The following is a 20,656-nucleotide window of genomic DNA, read 5'->3' on the forward strand; positions in this document are numbered from 1 at the left end:
ACTTATAATAATGTAAATTCTTCAATAAAAAATCAATATTATTGTATATAAACCATAATATGTAACTTCCATACATATGATAAGAAACTCTCCTACATATAATTATTAGTAATATTATGTTTTTGATATTTACAAAATCGATAATTGATTATGGATTTTTATATTGCTTTATTTTACTTTTTATAATTGATTATGAATATTTGGGTAAATTGATTAACAACCAAAACTAAATATTAAAAATATATTTGTTTGTTTTAATTATTAATATATATATATATATATATATATATATATATATATATAGATATTAACAAATAGTTATATATTATTAGTAATAATATTTATTTATTATTATTAGTGATATTATAACATTGATATAAAAAAATCGATAATTGATTACAAATTTTTTTCTATCAATTATCTTCTAATATTTTAACAGTTTTCTATATTAATGTGTTATTATTATATAATAATAATAATTTTAATTCTATATAATATACTGAATATTTTTATGGAAGAATTTAGGAGAAAAAATATTTAAAAAGATTTTCGCTTTATATAAACATGAAAATATTTTTTATTTTTTGTAAATTTTTTTAATCAATTCTATTTTTAAATTAATATAAAATATTTTACATGATTTTTTTTAAATATTTTTAAAAAATATACTTTAGGAGAAAATTTTATTTAACAAATATATCTTAAGAAATTAATTTGATTAATGTTATCAATGTTGATTATTTTAATTTAGTGATATCAAACAAAAAAATTTGAGAGTCAACTATCCCTCAGTATGATGAATCAAGGTTCAAAATTATTATAAAAAAATGTCTAAATTTAATCTTTGATTATGTATGTACATGATTATATATGGAAAAAAATACATGTGAGAAATTTTTTTTTAGACACGACAAATCATATTCAGGTAAAATGCTTTCTACCAAACTTTAACACAATCATTACAAGAAGTGCTTTTAAAACTCAAAATGGCTAAAATCATTTCTGGCAACTCTCTTACACGGTCGTAAAAGTATCCCTGGACGTGAAGACATTACTTATATAAAATTAATCGTTATTATCAAATTTAATCATTATTTTTTAATTTAATTAAAAAAATCACACATAAAATGAATATTTTTTTTTTTCTTTCCAATTTCTTATATCTCCATTCATTCCATGCGATGCACGAGTGGTTTTTATAGTAATTTATAGTAATAAATAAATGTGTCACTGTTATATAAAATGTTCAACAACCAAAGTACCTAACCTCCTTTGTACTTTCTCCAAAGCCTATGTTATATATACCATGAAGCCACCCACCACCAATGCACTAACACAATCCACACCCACCATTGGATCCACCAATCTCTAACCTTCTTCTCCTCTGATCCGTTTCTCTCTCTAACGGTAACTGCACTCTCCTCTTTCTTTCTCTACAGTTCCCATTTCAATCCGTTTCATATCTCATGTTTTGACTTTGTTTCACGTGATCATGCTGCCGAGTCTCTAAAAATCTGATTTTGATTGGAATTCTGAGGCCCCTGAAGCTGATTTGATCTGGGTTTGTCTTGTTTTGTGTTGAAGGAGAGAGGTTTCTGCTTTTGGTGCGCGTTTGAGGAGAAGCAATGGCACGCAAGAAGATCAGAGAGTATGACTCCAAGAGGCTGTTGAGAGAGCACTTTAAGAGACTCTCTGGCCAGGACTTGCCCATCAAGTCTGCACAAGTGAGCATTCTCATCATGGGGTTGATGTTCAATTTGAATCATGTTTTAGTTTGTATTATGTTCATCACGTGTTTACTTTTATATAATTAAGATTCATGATAAGTGGTTTCGAGTTTGAGTCCTGATTAAGGAATTTTCGGAAGAAGAGTTTTGCCATTCAAAGAATTGCACTCATAGTTTGTATTTTGTACATCACATGGTTACTTTTATATAATTAAGATTCATAATAAGTGGTTTCGAATTTGAGCCCTGAGTATGCTGTTTTCAGAGGATGAGTTTTGCCATCCATAGTGTTACTATCTGAATTCAAACATGTTTGTTTTTAGTAAAAGATACCTATGATCTATATCAAAATTTCTTAATAAATGAATGCTTTTGAATATAGATTATAGAGTAAATAGTATACGAACTAATAGTATAAATAAAGTTTATACAGTCAATCAATTAGAAATTATATATTTAGTAATTTTATTGTTAAAAGTCATCCATATATTATATGATTTCTGTGACAGTGTAAAGGATTACGCAGTTAGTGTATAGTTTTTAAACTCTAAATGAGTTATATCATAGTTACTTTATAATAAATAATATATTTGGATATATAAATTATATTTTGGATTTGTAACGAATATGATGTATAAATATGACAATTTAATCAGTGTTTTAAGCAGTGAGACTATATGATTGTGATGTATAAATGATTTATGGAAAAGTTCGAATTTGTATATTACTAGTCAGTCAGTGCAGCATGCATATCAAACTTGAATAATAAAAATGTGTTTTATTCCTTAGGTTACAGAATGCACCGATTTCAATGAGCTAGCAGAGAAGGAACCCTGGCTTTCATCTTCAAAATTGGTTGTGAAACCTGACATGCTATTTGGAAAGCGTGGCAAAAGTGGTTTGGTTGCCTTGAATCTGGATTTGGCAGAAGTTGCTTCTTTTGTCAAAGAGCGTCTTGGCAAAGAGGTGATGTTTTCTTCTCTGTCCCTCCAAACCTTAAATTATTTCCCTCTTTTCTTAATCCTTTTTTCTTTGTACCTCCTGTCTACCCTTTAAATGTTTGCTCATATCTTTCTATATGATGTAGGTTGAGATGAGTGGATGCAAAGGGCCTATAACAACTTTCATTGTTGAACCTTTTATCCCTCACAAGGAGGAGTTTTACCTTAACATTGTGTCAGAGAGACTAGGGAACAGTATAAGCTTTTCTGAATGTGGAGGAATTGAAATTGAGGAGAACTGGGACAAGGTAACAAAAATCATATGTTTTTTTAGCTTACAAATTAATTACTTGCTGTAAACCCTGCTCATACTTTTCTCATAATTCCCATAAGAACAAAGTGGTTTTTTCATATTTCAGGTCAAGACTGTATTTATTCCGACAGGCATATCTCTTACATTGGAGAACATTGCACCACTTGTTGCAACCCTTCCCTTGGAGGTATGTTAATTTACTAGTTTGTTATTTTTTGAATGGTCAACTTTGTTACTTTTTTGGTTAATCAGTAGGACCATGTGATTGAATATCACATGCTATTTTTTTGGTGGACACTTGGTTTCAACTATTTATAAGTACTTCATTGGTGCTTACAGATCAAGGTAGAAATTGAGGAATTTCTCAAGGTGATTTTCGCTCTATTTCAAGGTATATTACAAAATTTGCATTTCCTAACATTAGATGTTCTTGTGAAGACAACTTCATTGGTGGTAGCATTTGAATTTAAACATTATCTTTTCCTGTGTTTTTCCTCGTGTTAGATCTGGATTTCACTTTCTTGGAGATGAATCCTTTCACTTTGGTCAATGGAAAGCCATATCCTCTGGACATGAGAGGCGAGCTAGATGACACTGCTGCTTTCAAGAACTTCAAGAAGTAAGTTTCTTCCCTCTAAAGAATATGAACTGTTATTTAAAATTTTAAAGATGAATATCATATCTCTAGACTCTAACTCATCATGTATAAATGAATAATGTATCATAGTAAACAAAAGAAATTTAAACCATGCATGTTATTATTATTTGCAGATGGGGAAACATTGAATTTCCAATGCCATTTGGAAGAGTTATGAGTACCACAGAGTCTTTCATTCATGGATTAGATGAAAAGGTGAACAGATATAATTTTCTCCTGCATCTACAGTCAGATTCACTTCATTTATTACTTTGTCCATAAGCTGCATATCTTAATCCATTTTGCTCCTAACCAGTACTGTTAACTTTTAACACATGGTCTGCAGATCTTCAGGGTCAATTGAACTCCTTGTACTAACCTCTTATCAGTACTGTTAATCGTAACCATGGTGCTATGAAATCTTTTTCTTAAAAGCTTATGATGTTTGTTTATTTTGTGTTCCCAGACAAGTGCATCTTTAAAATTCACGGTGTTAAACCCAAAGGGCCGAATTTGGACAATGGTAGCTGGGGGAGGTGCTAGTGTCATCTATGCTGATACGGTGTGTTTCTATTACTTTAAAAATTAAATTCCTTGCTAAACTCTATCATCTTGTACAATTAAGCCACAGACTTATACTAATTTATTAAAACAGGTAGGAGATCTTGGTTATGCTCCTGAGCTTGGAAATTATGCAGAGTATAGTGGTGCACCCAAGGAAGATGAAGTCTTGCAGTATGCCAGAGTTGTGATTGATGTAATCAGTTCTTATCTCAAACATTATTGTTGGCATGTTTATTATGGATCAAATATTATTGCTTTAAGTGATCAGCCATTCCTTGTTTCGGTTGTGTGAAAATAGCTTATCAAATGCATGCTACTTTGAAACATGATATAGTGACACTTATCTCTATGATAATCTCCTTGCAGTGTGCAACTTCAGACCCTGATGGCCAAAAGCGAGCCCTTGTGATAGGGGGAGGAATAGCTAACTTTACCGATGTTGCTGCTACATTCAGCGGCATAATTCGCGCTCTGAAGGAGAAGGTGAGCCTATCCTCATGAACCTTTTCTCTATAATATCATACTAATTTTCTCATAGTAGAGTTAATTGATTGTTGATCTTGTTACAAACCAGGAACAAAAGCTAAAAGAAGCAAAGATGCACATTTATGTGAGGAGAGGAGGTCCCAACTACCAAAAGGGTCTAGCTAAAATGAGGGCACTTGGAGAGGAAATTGGCATCCCCATTGAGGTTATATAACTAATTGATGTCTTTGTTGATTGTATTAAGAAATCATCTGAACTGCTTATAATCTTTTTAAGGGACTTTCTCTGATCTATCTTTTGGTCTCTTTACAGGTTTATGGACCTGAAGCAACAATGACTGGTATATGCAAACAGGCAATCCAGTGTATCACTGTTGCTGCTTAGTTATCCATTATTAGGTCAATGCCTTCTTCTACAAGTATTTTCATGGCTAGTTTGAAGTGATTGTTGATTCTTAATTCCCTTTACCACTCTCGGAATTGATGAGCATAGGTTGTTATAAATTAGTCATTTAGTCATCCAATAAAGTGGTCAAGAGTGTTTTGTATCGTCTAGAATTCTGGTAGTACAGTGTTGAGACAATAAAGTGCCAAATGTAATTGTTATATGTTAAGCTGCAATTTCATTGTTCCGGATTTACTTTCATTTAGTAAATTGGTTTTCTTTCCACTCCATTGGAACTTAAATTTCCGTTGAAAAGGTTTTCTCAATAAGCTTGTTTATATATGCAATTATGCAAATTCAATTGGAAAAAATAGATTCATTTCCAAGTGACACATTTCATCACGCGCCCATAAATGGAGTACAAAATTCATTGTAAATAAAGCAGGAAAGAATTTAGCTATATCATATCAGCACATAACAATATTGTAGGGAGAGTTGGACATTAGAGAAAAATTTAGCAACAAAGAGAGCAATCAACAATACTAGACAAAACAACACAATCCACCTATAAAAACAGAAGCAAGAACATCAATGAACCAAAATGCAGGTGTATCCCCCTCCCTCCCTCCCCAAATAAAAAAAGAAAGGTGGAGATAAAAATTTGAACGAAAGGATTTGGCATGTTAGTTGCCATTTATCTTTTTTTTCTTTTCTTTGTTTTCACTTAGTTAAAGGCATGATCGATGGACAATAGGTGAATATTTATGTACTATCCTTTATTAATTATAAAAGTAAAGCTTTTATGATCTCTTTGAAGGTAAAAAAAAAAAAAGCCTCAGTTAATTTAAGGAAGTTAATAATGGGTTTTAAAAAACTACATCATATAATGTGTAAAAGAATTTTCAAATATGATAAACAATCATTTGAGTAGTCTCTTTTGTGTCTCCACCATGTGTTAAGTGAATTATTGTCTAATGTCTACCTTGGTGCAGCAGATTGCAACAAGGTGTAACTCTTCTGTAAACAGAGGAAGTGAAGTGCAACGGATACACAACAAGAAGCAAATTAAGAAATACATCCTCACATTTAAAAAAAAAAAAAAAAAAAAAAAAAAAAAAAAAAAAAACTCAGTTTCTTTGAGAGAAATATCGTGAGTCAATTTATAAGAGTTGTCTACAAATTAAAAGATACATTCCTGTATTTTGTGTTCTCATTATTGTTATAGTGGAAGTTTAAGTAGTTGTTAGTTTTCTTTACTCATTGAAAAGGTTTTTGATGCTCAATAATATATTGGTGTTATTATTCTACAAATTCGTGTAGTGTTTATTTTGGGTTTACAAGGAGATGAGAAGGGAAGAGGAAAATAATGATGGCATTTTCCAACAACTTTATCACAAGCAATTGAAGGAGATGAAAGTAAAATAAATTAAAGAAATAAAATAAGTCAAAGTTCTTATGTAAATTAAAATTATGTTACCTATTTGATTTTTTAAGTACTTATAAACCTAGCAAAACTTGACATTCTTGTCTTAAGTCTTAAAGTAAGATTTTCCGGTAAAAAAAGTATCAAAAGATTGAAGTTAATCTAAAATCTAAATTCACCCTTTATATGGTTTGCATGTTTATTTTATTTTTATTTTTATTTTTATTTTTACTTATATGTTCATTAGGCTGTGTTTTTTTAGATATGTCCCAAACAATTGCCAAACACACATAAATCAACCCACACATTATCATATACATAAATCAATTGACACAAAATTGTATCATATTAACTATTAGTGTCAAATATAAAACTTGAGTATACAATTGCATTAAATACTTGAAAATGCAATGCATGACACTTTTACATGCCTTGAATAGAATTGTTTTTGGTATAAAAAAATGCATGTAATTTAATATATATATATATATATATATATATATAATTAATTAATTAATTAATTAATTAATTATGTTACATTATTTTGAATAGCCGTGTTAAATTTTGTGTTTCTCTTTATATTTGCAAAGATTTTTGTGTGGGACCCAAGATAATTTTAAAATTCCTCTCATCTTTTCTTCTTTAGAAAAACACAGAGATGTTTGAGGGTCAAAATGAGCAATTCCTTTTGCAGTTTCATCAAAAATAGATGGTAAAGAGGAAATACAATTTCACTTTGAGCATAACAAACATCAAATTTTACTTGTAGTTACTGCACCACAATAGCTTCAAACAAATAAATTAAAATCACTTATACAAAAAAAAGGAAATTAAAATCAAGCATATATTGTGATTTACAAAAGGAGAAACACAATATTTCCTTCTTGTCTGCTTCCAATAAAATTAAGTCATGTCGGGTTCTTCAACCATTAGCTCTTGAAATTAAGAGTTGTGTGAACATGTCATACACAGAACCTTGCATACAAAACCCTGTGCCATGGCCTAAGTTGCTGTTAAAAAAGAGTCACTTTGGATGGGTTCATAATGCTGATGTACATATCCTAATTGGAGAATATGTTTGCTTCAGAGCTTCTTTAGTGCTGCTTTCAAGTGTGGTTGAAGGGTTATTGTATTGGTAGCCATCTGAATGTCATAACAAAGTTTCCCATCAACCAGCTGGAAACATCTTCTTATCTCTTTAACCTGTATAGAGTGCATAAAACATTTTAGGTAAGAAATCGAAATACCACAAAAAGAGCAAGAAATGAGACACTCCATTTCAATCTCCATCTTTCTTCTTTAATCAACTTAGTATAGCTGGTAGAAAGGTGTTTCCTTAATCCAATTTAGTTATCTAATTTGATTTACCATGGGGGTATAGAAATAAGTATGGCACACAAATTATTTCCTATAACCTAAATAAAACATATGATTTAGTGAGAGAATTCAAAAGGCAATGATAAGAATGAGGTATTACTTCTCTGTAGATTATTATAAGAAATCAATGATTGTGGGTCCAATGATTCATCAGCTTAGTTAAAATACAACTGAAAAGCACATTGAATGACTTCATCTAGCAAATGTTCAAAAGTCCCTACTCTCCCTTCCCATCGTTCTCTTTCTCTAAAGTTCTGATAGGCTTCTGTTTGCGGAAATCATAATCTTCACCAGATGGTGTTAAAAGAAATTCTAAAACTATCCACTATACAATTTTTTTTGACACATTCTCAATATCAGAAAACACCTTACTAAGATGGTTGTTTTTGAAATGTAACCTAATGGCAGCCACTCAATCACTATTAGAATGTAATGTATATGAACAATGCATTTATAAGCATGAGACAATAGTATTGTTGCATTTGGGAGGACCAATTTAGATTACCTTAGAAGCATTCCCCACCATTTCACTCTGAAGCTGTATCACTTTTTCTTCAGCACTGAATGTCCCTTTCTGGAAGGGTAATATCAAGTGGCACGTTAATATCAGAAAAAGGCAGCAGAACAGAATCAAAAAATGAAAAACAGGAAAAAACTTGCCTCATGGACCCAGAAACAATTACATACGCAAGATTTGTGAGTCAAAACAATTCAATAATGGAAGAAAACTATAAATCCAGCTAAAATTTGGAAGAAAATCCTAACATGATGATATGAACAATACATAAATAACGCATTACGTAACTTTTACATCAAGGAATATTGAAAGGGGATTTTCAGAAAGAAAGAGAAGAATATCATAAAAGGGGATATTAGCAAAAAGAAAGATATGACAGCTACGTAAATATTCTCGTTCCTTCTGTGCTCAATTCATGGTGCTATATATGCACCTTACATACAACGCGACAAAAGAAAAAGGAATAAAAGTTTGTTATCCCTGTCCCGCATACAATAACCGAATTACCCCTTGAATGATATGCAGCCACTAATTCATTCAGTCACGTAGTCATCAAGGTAAGGTGGTTTGTTACGGATCCTTTGGGGCCTTTCATATGTAATAACTTCCTCCTGCACACTTAATAGGTCTGGTGGATCAGATTGGGAAATGGGCCTAACATCTCCCCCTGGTTCAAGAGTCACCTTGTCCTCAAGGTGGAATTGAGCTTTAATTTGAGACCATGGCTCCCAACTGGTCTCTTCTAAGGGAAACCCCTGTCACTGAATCAATACAAGTTGCTGAGGGTCATCAGGATCATTTGATAGCTTCCAGTTCAAAATGGCTGCAGGTTCCAGTATGGGTTGGTTGTCCTCTATGTCTGGAGGTAAGCTCCGGGGGTGAGGTGATGGTGCAGGGCCCAAATGAGGGCGAAGTAGACTGATGTGAAAGACATTATGAATGCGTGCAGTTGGTGACAGGTCAAGCTTGTAGGCAACATTGCCAACCTTCTCCAAGACTTTGAAAGGACCAAAGTACCTCTTCTGCAACTTACCAAGGTAGGGACCAGTGACTGAGGCTTGGCGACAAGGGCGGAGGCGAACATAAACCAGGTCAACAATATCAAAATGAAGATCGCGGCGACGAGTATCTGCCCATCTCTTCATGGCGTCCTGTGCCTTGATGAGATTAGAGCGCAACTTACGCAGAATCACATCCCAGGTAGTAACCTCTGAATGGGCTGCAGCATTAGGTGAATCCCCTATCAAATTCTGTGGGATGTTAGGAGGTTGGCGACCAAACATTGCTTCAAATGGCGTGAGGCCCGTAGAGCCATTTACAGTAGTGTTGAAACACCATTCAGCCCATGGTAACAGCTTGCTCCACAAGGAAGGGCGATGATGCACAAAGCTCCTCAAGTATTGTTGCAAGATTTTGTTAGCTACCTCTATTTGGCCATCCGTTTGAGGATGATAGTCGGTAGACATACGCAGCTTAGTGCCGCTCAAACGAAATAATTCGCACCAGAATTGACTCAAAAATATAGGGTCCTGATCCAAAATTAAGTTGCGAGGAAAACCGTGAAGTTTTCACACCATGTTAATAAAGAGTTCAGCAACTTTCAGAGCAGAGAAAGAACGTGGCAGCATACCAAAATGGGCCCCTTTGGAGAATCTATCCACTACCACGAGTATAGTAGTATGCCCCTGATACGGGGGAAGTCCTAGTATAAAATCCAGTGACAGATCTTCCTAGTAGCACTCTGGTGGTGGGATAGGTTGCAGTAGCCCTGGAGGGCGTCGAGTTGGTGTCTTTGTTTGCTGACATGTAGTGCATTGAGAGACAAAAGTGTGGACATCCTTCCGCATGTTATCCCAATAGAAACTGGCCTGCAACTTGCTCAAAGTGCGAGTCACACCGGGGTGGCCAGCTAGCGGGGTGGAGTGAAATTCCTGCAAAAGCAGAGGGATCATGGAACAGGAATGGGGAAGCCAAATCTTGCCTTTGAAGAGAAGTAGGTCCTAATAAAGTGAATAGTCCAGAAATGAGGAGGGGGTGCTAGCAAACTGGCTCTTGAAGTCCTGGAATTCACTGTTGGAAGCAAGGGAGGACTTTAGATCCTCAATGAAATCCATTTGGGGAATGGACAAGATGAAGAGAGCCGAATGTGATAGTGTAGTGTCTATAGGGGTCGCTAGTGTTGATTCGACCCTGGAAAGAGCATCAGCAACAATGTTAGTTCTGCCTGGCCTGTAATGAATTTCAAAATCGAAGCCTAAAAGCATGATCAGATAAGGCTGTTGAGCAGGGATGAGAACAGTTTGCAATAGTAACTCCCTTATGGACTGTTGGTCTGTAAGTATGATAAAGTGGATACCCAACAGGTACTGCCTCCACTTTTGCACAACACTTGTAATGGCGCATAATTCTCTAATATAAGCATAGGAGTGTTGTAATTTGGGACATAATTGTTTACTGAAAAAAGCAATGGGGTGACCGTTTTGTGAAAGAACGGCTCCTATGCCCGTGGCTGATGCATCTATATGCACCGTGAATACACAATCAAAACGAGGCAAAGCCAGTACTGGTGCCTTGGTTAAAGCAGTTTTGAGAGAATTAAATGCAACAAAAGCAAAATCAGACCAATGAAAATTATCTTTCTTTAATAAATCAGTTAAAGCAGAAGTGATAGACGCATAACCTGCCACGAAGCGTCTGTAAAAACCTGTAAGCCCCAGGAAGCCTCGAAGGGATTTGGTGAGGTTGGAGTTGGCCATTCGAGCACTGCTTGAATTTTAGAAGGTTCAGGTTGCACTCCTTCTCGAGATACGATCTGTCCCAAATAATGAATGGATTGTTGGCCAATTGAACATTTGGAGCCGTTGAGGTGAAAATAGTTTGCAAGCAAAAGTTGGAAAGCTGTTTCCAAGTGGTTGATATGAGACTCTAGTGTGGGACTATAAACGAGTATATCATCGGAAAAAATGATGATGAAACGTCATAAATATGGCCGGAACAGGTCGTTCATGGTGGCTTGGAATGTGGATGGAGCATTACACAGCCCAAAGGGCATGACCTTGAACTCGAAATGGCCGTTATGGGTTCTGAACGCTGTTTTCCTCGAATCCGAAGGCACCATCAATATCTGATGAAATCCCGAGAAGAGATCAAGCTTGGAAAACCATGAAGCATGACCGAGTTCGTCCAAAAATTCATCAACGGTTGGAATGGGGAATTTGTCCTTGACAGTGGCAACGTTTAGAGCGCGCTAGTCCACGCAAAACCTCCATGTGTCGTCCTTCATTTTGACTAAGAGCACCGGAGACGAGAAGGGACTAGTACTGGGAGTGATAAACCCAGATTCAAGCATCTTTGCAACCTAAGTCTCGATTTCCTGTTTTTGGAAATGAGGATAGCGGTATGGTCGAACCAAAATGGGAGGGGTATTGGGCAGTAGGGGAATGGAATGGTCTGTGCTTCGCAAGGGTGGAAGGGATGTAGGGGTGGTGAATAAGGTGGAGTATTTTGTGAGTAGTGATTGGAATTGGGGAGCAATGGAGGGAATGGTGGAAGATGGTTGTGGCTGTTGAGGATGAGGGGGTAAGGGTAGTGTTGGTGAAGAAGGCTCTAGTATTAGTTGGAAAAGAGCTTCAACACGGTTTGTATGATGTAAGCGTCGTAACTGGTGGGCTGTGATTGGGATGGGGTTGGAGCTATGCTCTCCCTTTAGTTCGACCATTTTGCCTTCCCACATGAACCACATAAAGGGCCCATTGTAGTCCACAATAAATGGGCTTATTTGTGTGAGCCATTGCACTCCCAACACAATATTTGTACCAGAGAGGTCTAAGGGGCATAGATCAATGGGAAATGTCAAAGATGCCAGAGTAATTCGGGCTTGAAGGCAATAAGTTGTACACAATAGGAAGTCCCCATTACCTACCATGACCTTTAGTGGACTCGAAGTGGGCTCGAGGGTAAGATTAAGGAAGTGGTCCACTTTGGATTAAATGAAATTGTGTGTTGCCCCACTATCCACCATAATATGGACCTCATACCCTTTAATTGACCCGGTGATCCAAAAAGTCTGTGGAGTCCATTGACTCGAAAGAGAGTGGAGACTGATCAAACTTGCTTCAAGTGAAGGGTCATCGGGGGGTTGGGGTCCAGCTCTGGAGGACTATCAGAGACGTCATCGGCATCGGAGACGACGAGTAAGAGAAATTGTGATTTGCAACGGTGGCCCCTGGTGTACCTTTCATCGCAATTGTAACAAAGGTTCTTGTCCCTACGATCCTACATTTCTGCCTCAGTGAGTCGCTTGATGGGTGTTTTGGTGGAAGGGGTAGAAAGGAGGGAGCAGTTTGGGTGGGGTGGATGGGCTAAGTGGTAGAGATGGTTTGGAGAATCTGGAAATTGGAGGTGTGACAATACGGGATTTATCGTCGTGAAGCTTGGCAAAAGACACCGCTTGAGGCATGTCGATGGGTTGTAGAGCTGTAACCTCCCGACGAAGATGCAGTTTCAACCCAGCGATAAAGCAACTAAGGTAGAAACTAGCTGGGTAGCCAAAGATGCAATTGGCAATGGATTCGAACTCAGTGATGTAGTCCTGAAGTAATTAGGTCTGAGACAACTTACAGAGTGTAGTAATGGGGTCTTCGCACTTGGAGGGGGCAAAACGGAGCTCCAAGGCATGAAGGAATGCTTCCCAAGAGTGAGGAGACCATTGTTGTGCATCCACTGGTACGCCAATGCTGGTCCTTCAAGATAAAAGGAGGAGATTTGAGTGCGTTGCTCCGGTGGGGTCTGATGAAACTCGAAGAATTGGGTAATTTTGAAGATCCAGCCCAGAGCATCATCCCCATTGAAGGAAGGTAAGTCAAATTTCATGGGTCGAGGAGAGGTGTGGTTTGCAGATGGTGGGGGGGAAGAATTTTTGGACTCCAAAAGAGACGTACAGGAAGCAATGTCATGCAGAGTGTTGGAAAAATTAGCCTGGGCTAGGAGGATTTGTTCAATTTTTTTGTCAAGTTTGGAAATGGCGTCAGAGGGGTTTGCCATGATGGGGAGTATCTCTCAACAAAAGCACCAATGAAAGGGGATTTTCAGAAAGAAAGAGAAGAATATCAGAAAAGGGGATATCAGCAGAAAGAAAGATATGACACCTACGTAAATATTCTCGTTCCTTCTGTGCTCAATTTATGGTGCTATATATGCACCTTACATACAACGCGACATGAGAAAAAGGAATAAAAGTTTGTTAACCCTGTCCCGCATACCATAACCGAATTACCCCTTGAATAATATGCAGCCACTAATTCATTCAATCACGTAGTCATCAAGGTAAGGTGGTTTGTTACGGATCCTTTGGGGCCTTTCATATGTAATAACTTCCTCCTGCACACTTAATAGGTCTGGTGGATCAGATTGGGAAATGGGCCTAACAAATATAGAAGGATAGATTGCATAATTATTATTACAAACAACTGATAACAGTTGATTGCACAAAATGTTAGGAAATCGGGACTTAAAATGTAGCAAGGGATGCACTTCTTTGCAATTGAAGCATTTGTAGCAAGTAGAAAACAATAAAGACGTGCTTGTTATAATTTGACAAGTCAGGAACATATTCAAGGATTTAGGCCTGATCTAAAAATGAAATATTGATCAAAATTATATCAGGTCATAAACTCTTTTTATTCAAATTACGCTGTCTCCAAATTTAAACTGAGGAGGTATGCTAACTATGAGGTCGTGGATCTTCCAAACCCACCATTCCTATAGCATACAGAATATAGAGACACAGCACAAGTAAAAAGCCATTGGTCAAACAATGTATCGGACCACAAAACCAAAAACAAATTGAAAAATACCTGAACTTCCACAAGACCGGTGCTTTGAGCAATCACAACTTCAATGGTGCCATCAGGTTTAGGACGCCAGTATCCACTCTCAGCGTGCATAGGCTCTCCAGAGATGAGTTTCCATGTCTTCTGACTGTACCCTATCACGGGCTACACACCCATTTCAAATAAACAAAATCAGTGTACACTATTAGAGATATAGTAGTTGGAGATTAGATAATGATAATTAGTCACTACTTGGTTAGTGTCTATAAATGGCTTGACATCAACTTGGGATCTATTTGAATAAACTTCTCCAGAAACAATTCTAGGAGAAAAAAAAAATAGGAAGAAAAAGTGAAATAAATTTCTCAATAAGTAAAATTAACTTATACATAAATTAATTTGTAGAAGCTCTTTCCTCTACTTTCTCCAACTTATTTTTAATTTATATATAAGCTAGTTTTAACTCAGAGAAATTTATTTCATTTTTCTTACTTATTTTTTTCCTTCCATAAGTGCTTCTAGAGAAGTTCATTCAAGCATGCCCTTGATGTAATAACCTTCTACTCATTCTATTTGATGCAATTTCTCTTTACTCTCAATTCTCTCTTCTGAACCATGATTTTTCAACAGCAACCGCACGCAAAAAGAAGGCATTATGGGTTAAATTGAATTCATCAGCACATATCATCATAAAAGCTTAGAAAGAATGATTTTATACAATTGAAGTCCTCAACAACCAACTGTTCATCGCCTTGCCATACAATTGAAAACTATAAAATTTTATAATAATCATAAGTCCTATTTAGGAAAGCTGTCTAATTGATCGAGGGTGTACTCTAATTTTGTATCAACATTAAACTCAAAAACACAAAACAAAACCCAGTAATAAAAAAGAGAACTTTGGGAGACCCATGTAGTGTTTGTGCAGAAAGAGAGAGGAAAACCTTGTTGGGAGAATGGGAGAAGTGAAGCTCTTCGCCATAGGAGAAGGAATGTATGGTGGGGAAGCCTCCTTCTCCTTGGCCTCTCCATGTGCCCAGAAGAAAGGAGAGTGGTGCCACTGCCGGGTGAATCGCCGGCTGCGATGTTTCCGGCGCCGGAGACTCTGTTTTTGCATCCATTTTTTTTTTTGAAAATGTTTGCGACTGTATTGTGCAATCCGAAATGGTGCTCTTTGGGTTTATTGTTGTGAGTTGTGACTTGAACTGTCTTTTGTTCACCTTTGTATGGTCTGTGTTTACAAAGCTGATCACTGTTGCTTAGTTATTGCAAATTTGTAAAAAAAAATATTTATGGATGTAAACTTTAAATTAGGAGGTACTAAAATTAAATTGTAAATACAGAAAAATATTGTATGCAATCACAATTTAAAGATTTATTTCAATAATGTCTGATCAAAACTTGTTATGAATAATAAATGTACTGAATCTTTTGAATTTGAATATCTATTATATTTTATAGTTTTTATTTGGATAAATGTAATATTAAAGTTTCGTATTTTGAATCATGTTCCAGAATTAAAAATAATTATTTTTAAAAAAAAATTAACTTGATTGAAATATAAAAGATAAAAAATTAAAATAATTATTTTAATAAATAAAAGATAAAAATGAATCTAAAATATAAGATGAAAGACAAAAAATATAATTTAATTTTTTTATTATATCACATTTTTTCTTTATTCCATACCTTCCAAAATAAAATATTTATTATTATTATTATTATTATTATCGAGAGTCTATTAACAAAGAAATATATATATATATATATATATATATATATATAAAGTAAATGATAAAAAAATATTCCTCCTATATATAAATTTTTTTCCTATTAATTTGAAGATAATGTATCAATGTTATCTTGAAAATACATGCTCATTATTAAGGGTAAATATGACTCAATCATGCTTAATTCAATGTTAATTTTAGACACATCAATTTAGATAACATATTGAATTGTCATAATCTAATTTAGTGTCTAAATTCCCCTAAAAGCTACAAGTCTTTTTTTTTTGGTGGTAATTATACTACATCATTAAATCAAAACTTGTTTTAACTTGTCTCAATATATTTAAATTGTAAATTAAATGTTAGGCTATATATAATTGTTATAGCTTGAGTCTTTTAATAAGTCATTGCTATAATCACAACACACACTTTAATTATAAAATTAATCTTTAAAAATATCATATATAATATGATTTTTTTAGAGACTATATATGCTCAAGAGAATTCTATTCGAGTAGAATAGTTATGTAAACAATTATACATGACAACTAATGTATATAGTTTTTTTTTTGAATGGTAAGGGCAACATCCCACCAAAAATCAATTAAAAATCATGAAAAAAGTAATAAAAATTACATCAATTTTAACCACTAATTCAATAAAAGATAAAATAAAATCATAAACTTGCAAATGTTCAACAAGAGACAATTCATAATTAGTGTGATTTAGTAGCCCAGAACGGACCGTTCCCAAATTGGAATGGGTCATTCTAAACTACTGAAACAAGCGTGATTTAGTAGCTCAGAACGGGTCGTTCCCAAACTGGAACGGGCTATTCTAAACTGTTGCGGGTTGCATCAATTGTCCCGTGACGGAGGCTAGGTGGGCCAAGTCACTGTCGAATCATGGAGCTTGGGCTGCTGCGCTCTTAAGTAAAAAGAGTTGCACCCTGACTATCAGCTATAACTTTTGGCCTAGTGGTAAGCGCTCGATCCAACATAAACTACTAAAATGGCCTACAAATTCTAGATGGGAACGGGGTGTTCCAAACCACCCAAAAGGCTTGTAATCCTAGTTGAGAACGGGCTGTTCTAGTTTTAGAACAGACCGTTCCAGATGAGAATTTAACACACGATGAAAGGATCCAGAACATGCCATTCCGGATTCGAAACGGGTCGTTCTGGCCACTCTTGAAATCTATAAATAGAGCACTCTGGCAGTGTTTCTAGACACACTCTCTAGAGACCAAGGAGAACCAAGAGAAGGGGATCAACTAGATTTCGCTCTAACTTCGTCTTTTGTTCATCCAGGTAAGGGGGGAGTGAGAAACCTCGCTCGGGGGTGTGGGAATAATTGTTGGGTAGTAGGATTGGCTCCCAATCCCTTGCCTGATGCATGCTTCTAGGAATAGGCAAAATATAAATGTTTTCTGTTTTGCTTTCTGATTGCTTTGTTGTGTTCCCTATCGAATGTAATGTGTGAATACGCAATTCATTTTGTGAATAAAGATGTTTTGATATGAATTAGAGTGCTCTATGGGTTCCTACGAGAAATCCTATGAGAAAACAGGCAAAATATGAATGTTTTCTGTTTTGCTTTCTGAATGTTCTGTTACGTTCCTATTGTGATGTAGAGTGTAAATATGTATTCAATTTCAAATTAGATAAGTTTTTATATGAATTAGAGTACTCTGTGGGTTATTATTTTTAATAAATTTCAACCAATATCCAATATTTTTTTCTCTAACACTACCAATAGATGAAAGTTATTGAAAATAACAAATCTCTGACTCCCGCATCTCACTGAGATTTATTATTTTCAATAAAATTCAAGAAATATCAAATTATTTGTCTATCGCTATTAATAGCTGAAGTTCATCGAAAATTACGAATCTCGGTGATCTCCCGCATCTCACTAAGATTTATTATTTTCAATAAATTTTAAGCAATCTCTAATATTTTTTGTCTAACACTATTATTGGCTCAAAGTATATGAAAATTACAAATCTTGGTGACTCTCACCACTCAATAAGATTTATTATTTTCAATAAAATTCAAGTAATATCAAATATTTTGTCTAACAATATATTCATTGCTGACTAAAATACATTGAAAATTACAAATCTCAAGGACTCTCGCAACTCACTAGGATTTATTATTCCCAATAAAATTCAAGCAATATCAAATATTTTTTCTATCGCTATTAATAGCTGAAATACATCAAAAATTACAAATCTCGGTGATCTCCCGCATCTCACTAAGATTTATTATTTTCAATAAGTTTCAAGCAGTATCCAATATTTTTTTCTCTAACACTAGCAATAGATGAAAGTTATTGAAAATAAGAAATCTCAGTGACTCCCGCAACTCACTGAGATTTATTATTTTCAATAAAATTCAAGCAATATCAAATTATTTGTCTATCGCTATTTATAGCTGAAATTCATTGAATATTATGAATCTCGATGATCTCCCACATCTCACTAAGATTTATTATTTTCAATAAATTTTAAGCAATCTCTAATATTTTTTGTCTAACACTATTATCGACTCAAAGTTTACGAAAATTACAAATCTTGGTCACTCCCACCACTCACTAACATTTATTATTTTCAATAAAATTCAAACATTATCAAATATTTTGTCTAACAATATTTTCATTGCTGACTAAATATCATTGAAAATTACAAATCTTAGGGACTCCCGCATCTCACTAAGATTTATTATTTCAAATAAAATTTAAGAAATATCAAATATTTTGTCTATCGCTATTAATAGCTAAAATTCATTAAAAATTACAAATCTGGGTGATCTCCCGCATTTCACTAAGATTTATTATTTTCAATAAATTTCAAGCATTATCCAATATTGTTTCTCTAAAACTATTAACAGATGAAATTTATTGAAAATAACAAATCCCAGTGACTATCACAACTCACTAAGATTTATTATGTTTAATAAATTTCAAATAATTTTTGTGCCTAACAATCTTTCTTACTTGAAATATATTGAAAATTATAAATCTTGATGACTCCCTCATCTAACTGAGATTTATTATTTTCATTAAAATTCAAGCAATATGAAATATTTTGTCAATCGTTATTTATAACTAAAATTCATTGAAAATTATAAATCTCGATGATCTCCCACATCTCACTAAGATTTATCTTTTTCAATAAATTTTTAGCAATCTCTAATACTTTTTGTCTAACACTATTATTGGCTCAAATTATATGAAAATTACAAATCTTGGTGACTCCCACAACTCACTAAGATTTATTCTTCTCAATAAAATTCAAACAATATTAATTATTTTGTCTAACACTCTATTCATTGCTGACTGAAATTCTTTTAAAATTACAAATCTTAGTGACTCCCGCATCTCACTAAGGTTTATTATTTTCAATAAAATTCAAGCAATATCAAATATTTTGTCTATCGCTAATAATAGTTGAAATACGTTGAAAATTACAAATCTCGATGATCTCCCGCATCTTACTAAGATTTATTATTTTCAATAAATTTCAAGCAGTATCCAATATTTTTTTTCCTTAATACTAGCAATAGATGAAAGTTATTGAAAATTACAAATCTCAGTGACTCCCGCATATCGCTGAAATTTATTATTTCCAATAAAATTCAAGCAATATCAAATTATTTATCGTTATTTATAGCTGAAATTCATTGAATATTATGAATCTCGATGATCTCCCACATCTCACTAAGATTTATTATTTTCAATAAATTTTAAGCAATCTCTAATAATTTTTGTCTATCACTATTATTGGCTCAAAGTTTATGAAAATTACAAATCTTGGTCACTCCCACCACTCACTAAGATTTATTATTTTCAATAAAATTCAAGCATTATCAAATATTTTGTCTAACACTATATTCATTGCTGACTGAAATTTATTGAAAATTACAAATCTCAGGGACTCTCGCATCTCACTAAGATTTATTCTTTCCAATAAAATTCAAGCAATATCAAATATTTTGTCTATCGCTATTAATAACTGGAATTCATTGAAAATTACAAATCTCGGTGATCTCCCGCATTTCACTAAGATTTATTATTTTCAATAAATTTCAAGCAATATCCAATATTTTTTTTCTCTAACACTATTAACAGATGAAATTTATTGAAAATAACAAATCTCAGTGACTCCCACAACTCATTAAGATTTATTATGTTTAATAAATTTCAAATAATTTTTTACCTTAACAATTTTTATTACCTGAAATATGTTGAAAATTACAAATCTTGTGACTCCCTCATCTAATTGAGATTTATTATTTTCAATTAAATTCAAGCAATATCAAATATTTTGTCAATCGCTATTTATAGCTTAAATTCATTGAAAATTACAAATCTCTATGATCTCCCGCATCTCACTAAGATTTATTTTTTTCAATAAATTTTTAGCAATCTATAATACTTTTTGTCTAACACTATTATTGGCTCAAATTTTATGAAAATTACAAATCTTGGTGACTCCCACAACTCACTAAGATTTATTCTTTTCTATAAAATTCAAACAATATTAATTATTTTGTCTAACACTCTATTCATTGCTGACTAAAACTCATTGAAAATTACAAATCTCAGTAACTCTCGCATCTCACTAAGATTTATTATTTTGAATAAAATTCAAGCAATATCAAATATTTTTTCTATCGCTATTAATAGCTAAAATTCGTTGAAAATTACAAATCTCGGTGATCTC

The 20,656-nt window shown here is 33.9% G+C and overlaps 2 protein-coding genes across 2 annotated transcripts; one reads left to right on the plus strand and one right to left on the minus strand.

Annotated features, from left to right (window-relative positions):
- Nucleotides 1–1,248: 1,248 nt before the first annotated feature.
- LOC109816808 (ATP-citrate synthase alpha chain protein 1) lies at nucleotides 1,249–5,337 on the plus strand. The gene is made up of 13 exons (XM_020381934.3): nucleotides 1,249–1,407; nucleotides 1,585–1,724; nucleotides 2,517–2,693; nucleotides 2,815–2,976; nucleotides 3,088–3,168; nucleotides 3,321–3,372; nucleotides 3,486–3,600; nucleotides 3,753–3,834; nucleotides 4,085–4,180; nucleotides 4,274–4,375; nucleotides 4,549–4,665; nucleotides 4,757–4,873; nucleotides 4,981–5,337. Exons 2-13 carry the CDS (start codon nucleotides 1,626–1,628, stop codon nucleotides 5,050–5,052), a joined length of 1,272 nt encoding a protein of 423 aa, XP_020237523.2. The 5' UTR covers nucleotides 1,249–1,407; nucleotides 1,585–1,625; the 3' UTR covers nucleotides 5,053–5,337.
- Nucleotides 5,338–7,210: 1,873 nt separating this feature from the next.
- LOC109816807 (nitrobindin heme-binding domain protein) lies at nucleotides 7,211–15,414 on the minus strand. The gene is made up of 4 exons (XM_020381933.2): nucleotides 15,145–15,414; nucleotides 14,225–14,365; nucleotides 8,358–8,426; nucleotides 7,211–7,678 (listed from the first exon to the last, which is right to left on the minus strand). The coding sequence occupies exons 1-4, from the start codon at nucleotides 15,319–15,321 to the stop codon at nucleotides 7,559–7,561; spliced, it is 507 nt and encodes a 168-aa protein (XP_020237522.1). The 5' UTR covers nucleotides 15,322–15,414; the 3' UTR covers nucleotides 7,211–7,558.
- Between the last annotated feature and the right edge of the window lie 5,242 nt (nucleotides 15,415–20,656).

This window comes from Cajanus cajan, chromosome 10 (assembly GCF_000230855.2).
Source record: "Cajanus cajan strain Asha chromosome 10, NIPB_CcT2T_4, whole genome shotgun sequence".
Taxonomy (NCBI): Eukaryota; Viridiplantae; Streptophyta; class Magnoliopsida; order Fabales; family Fabaceae; genus Cajanus; species Cajanus cajan.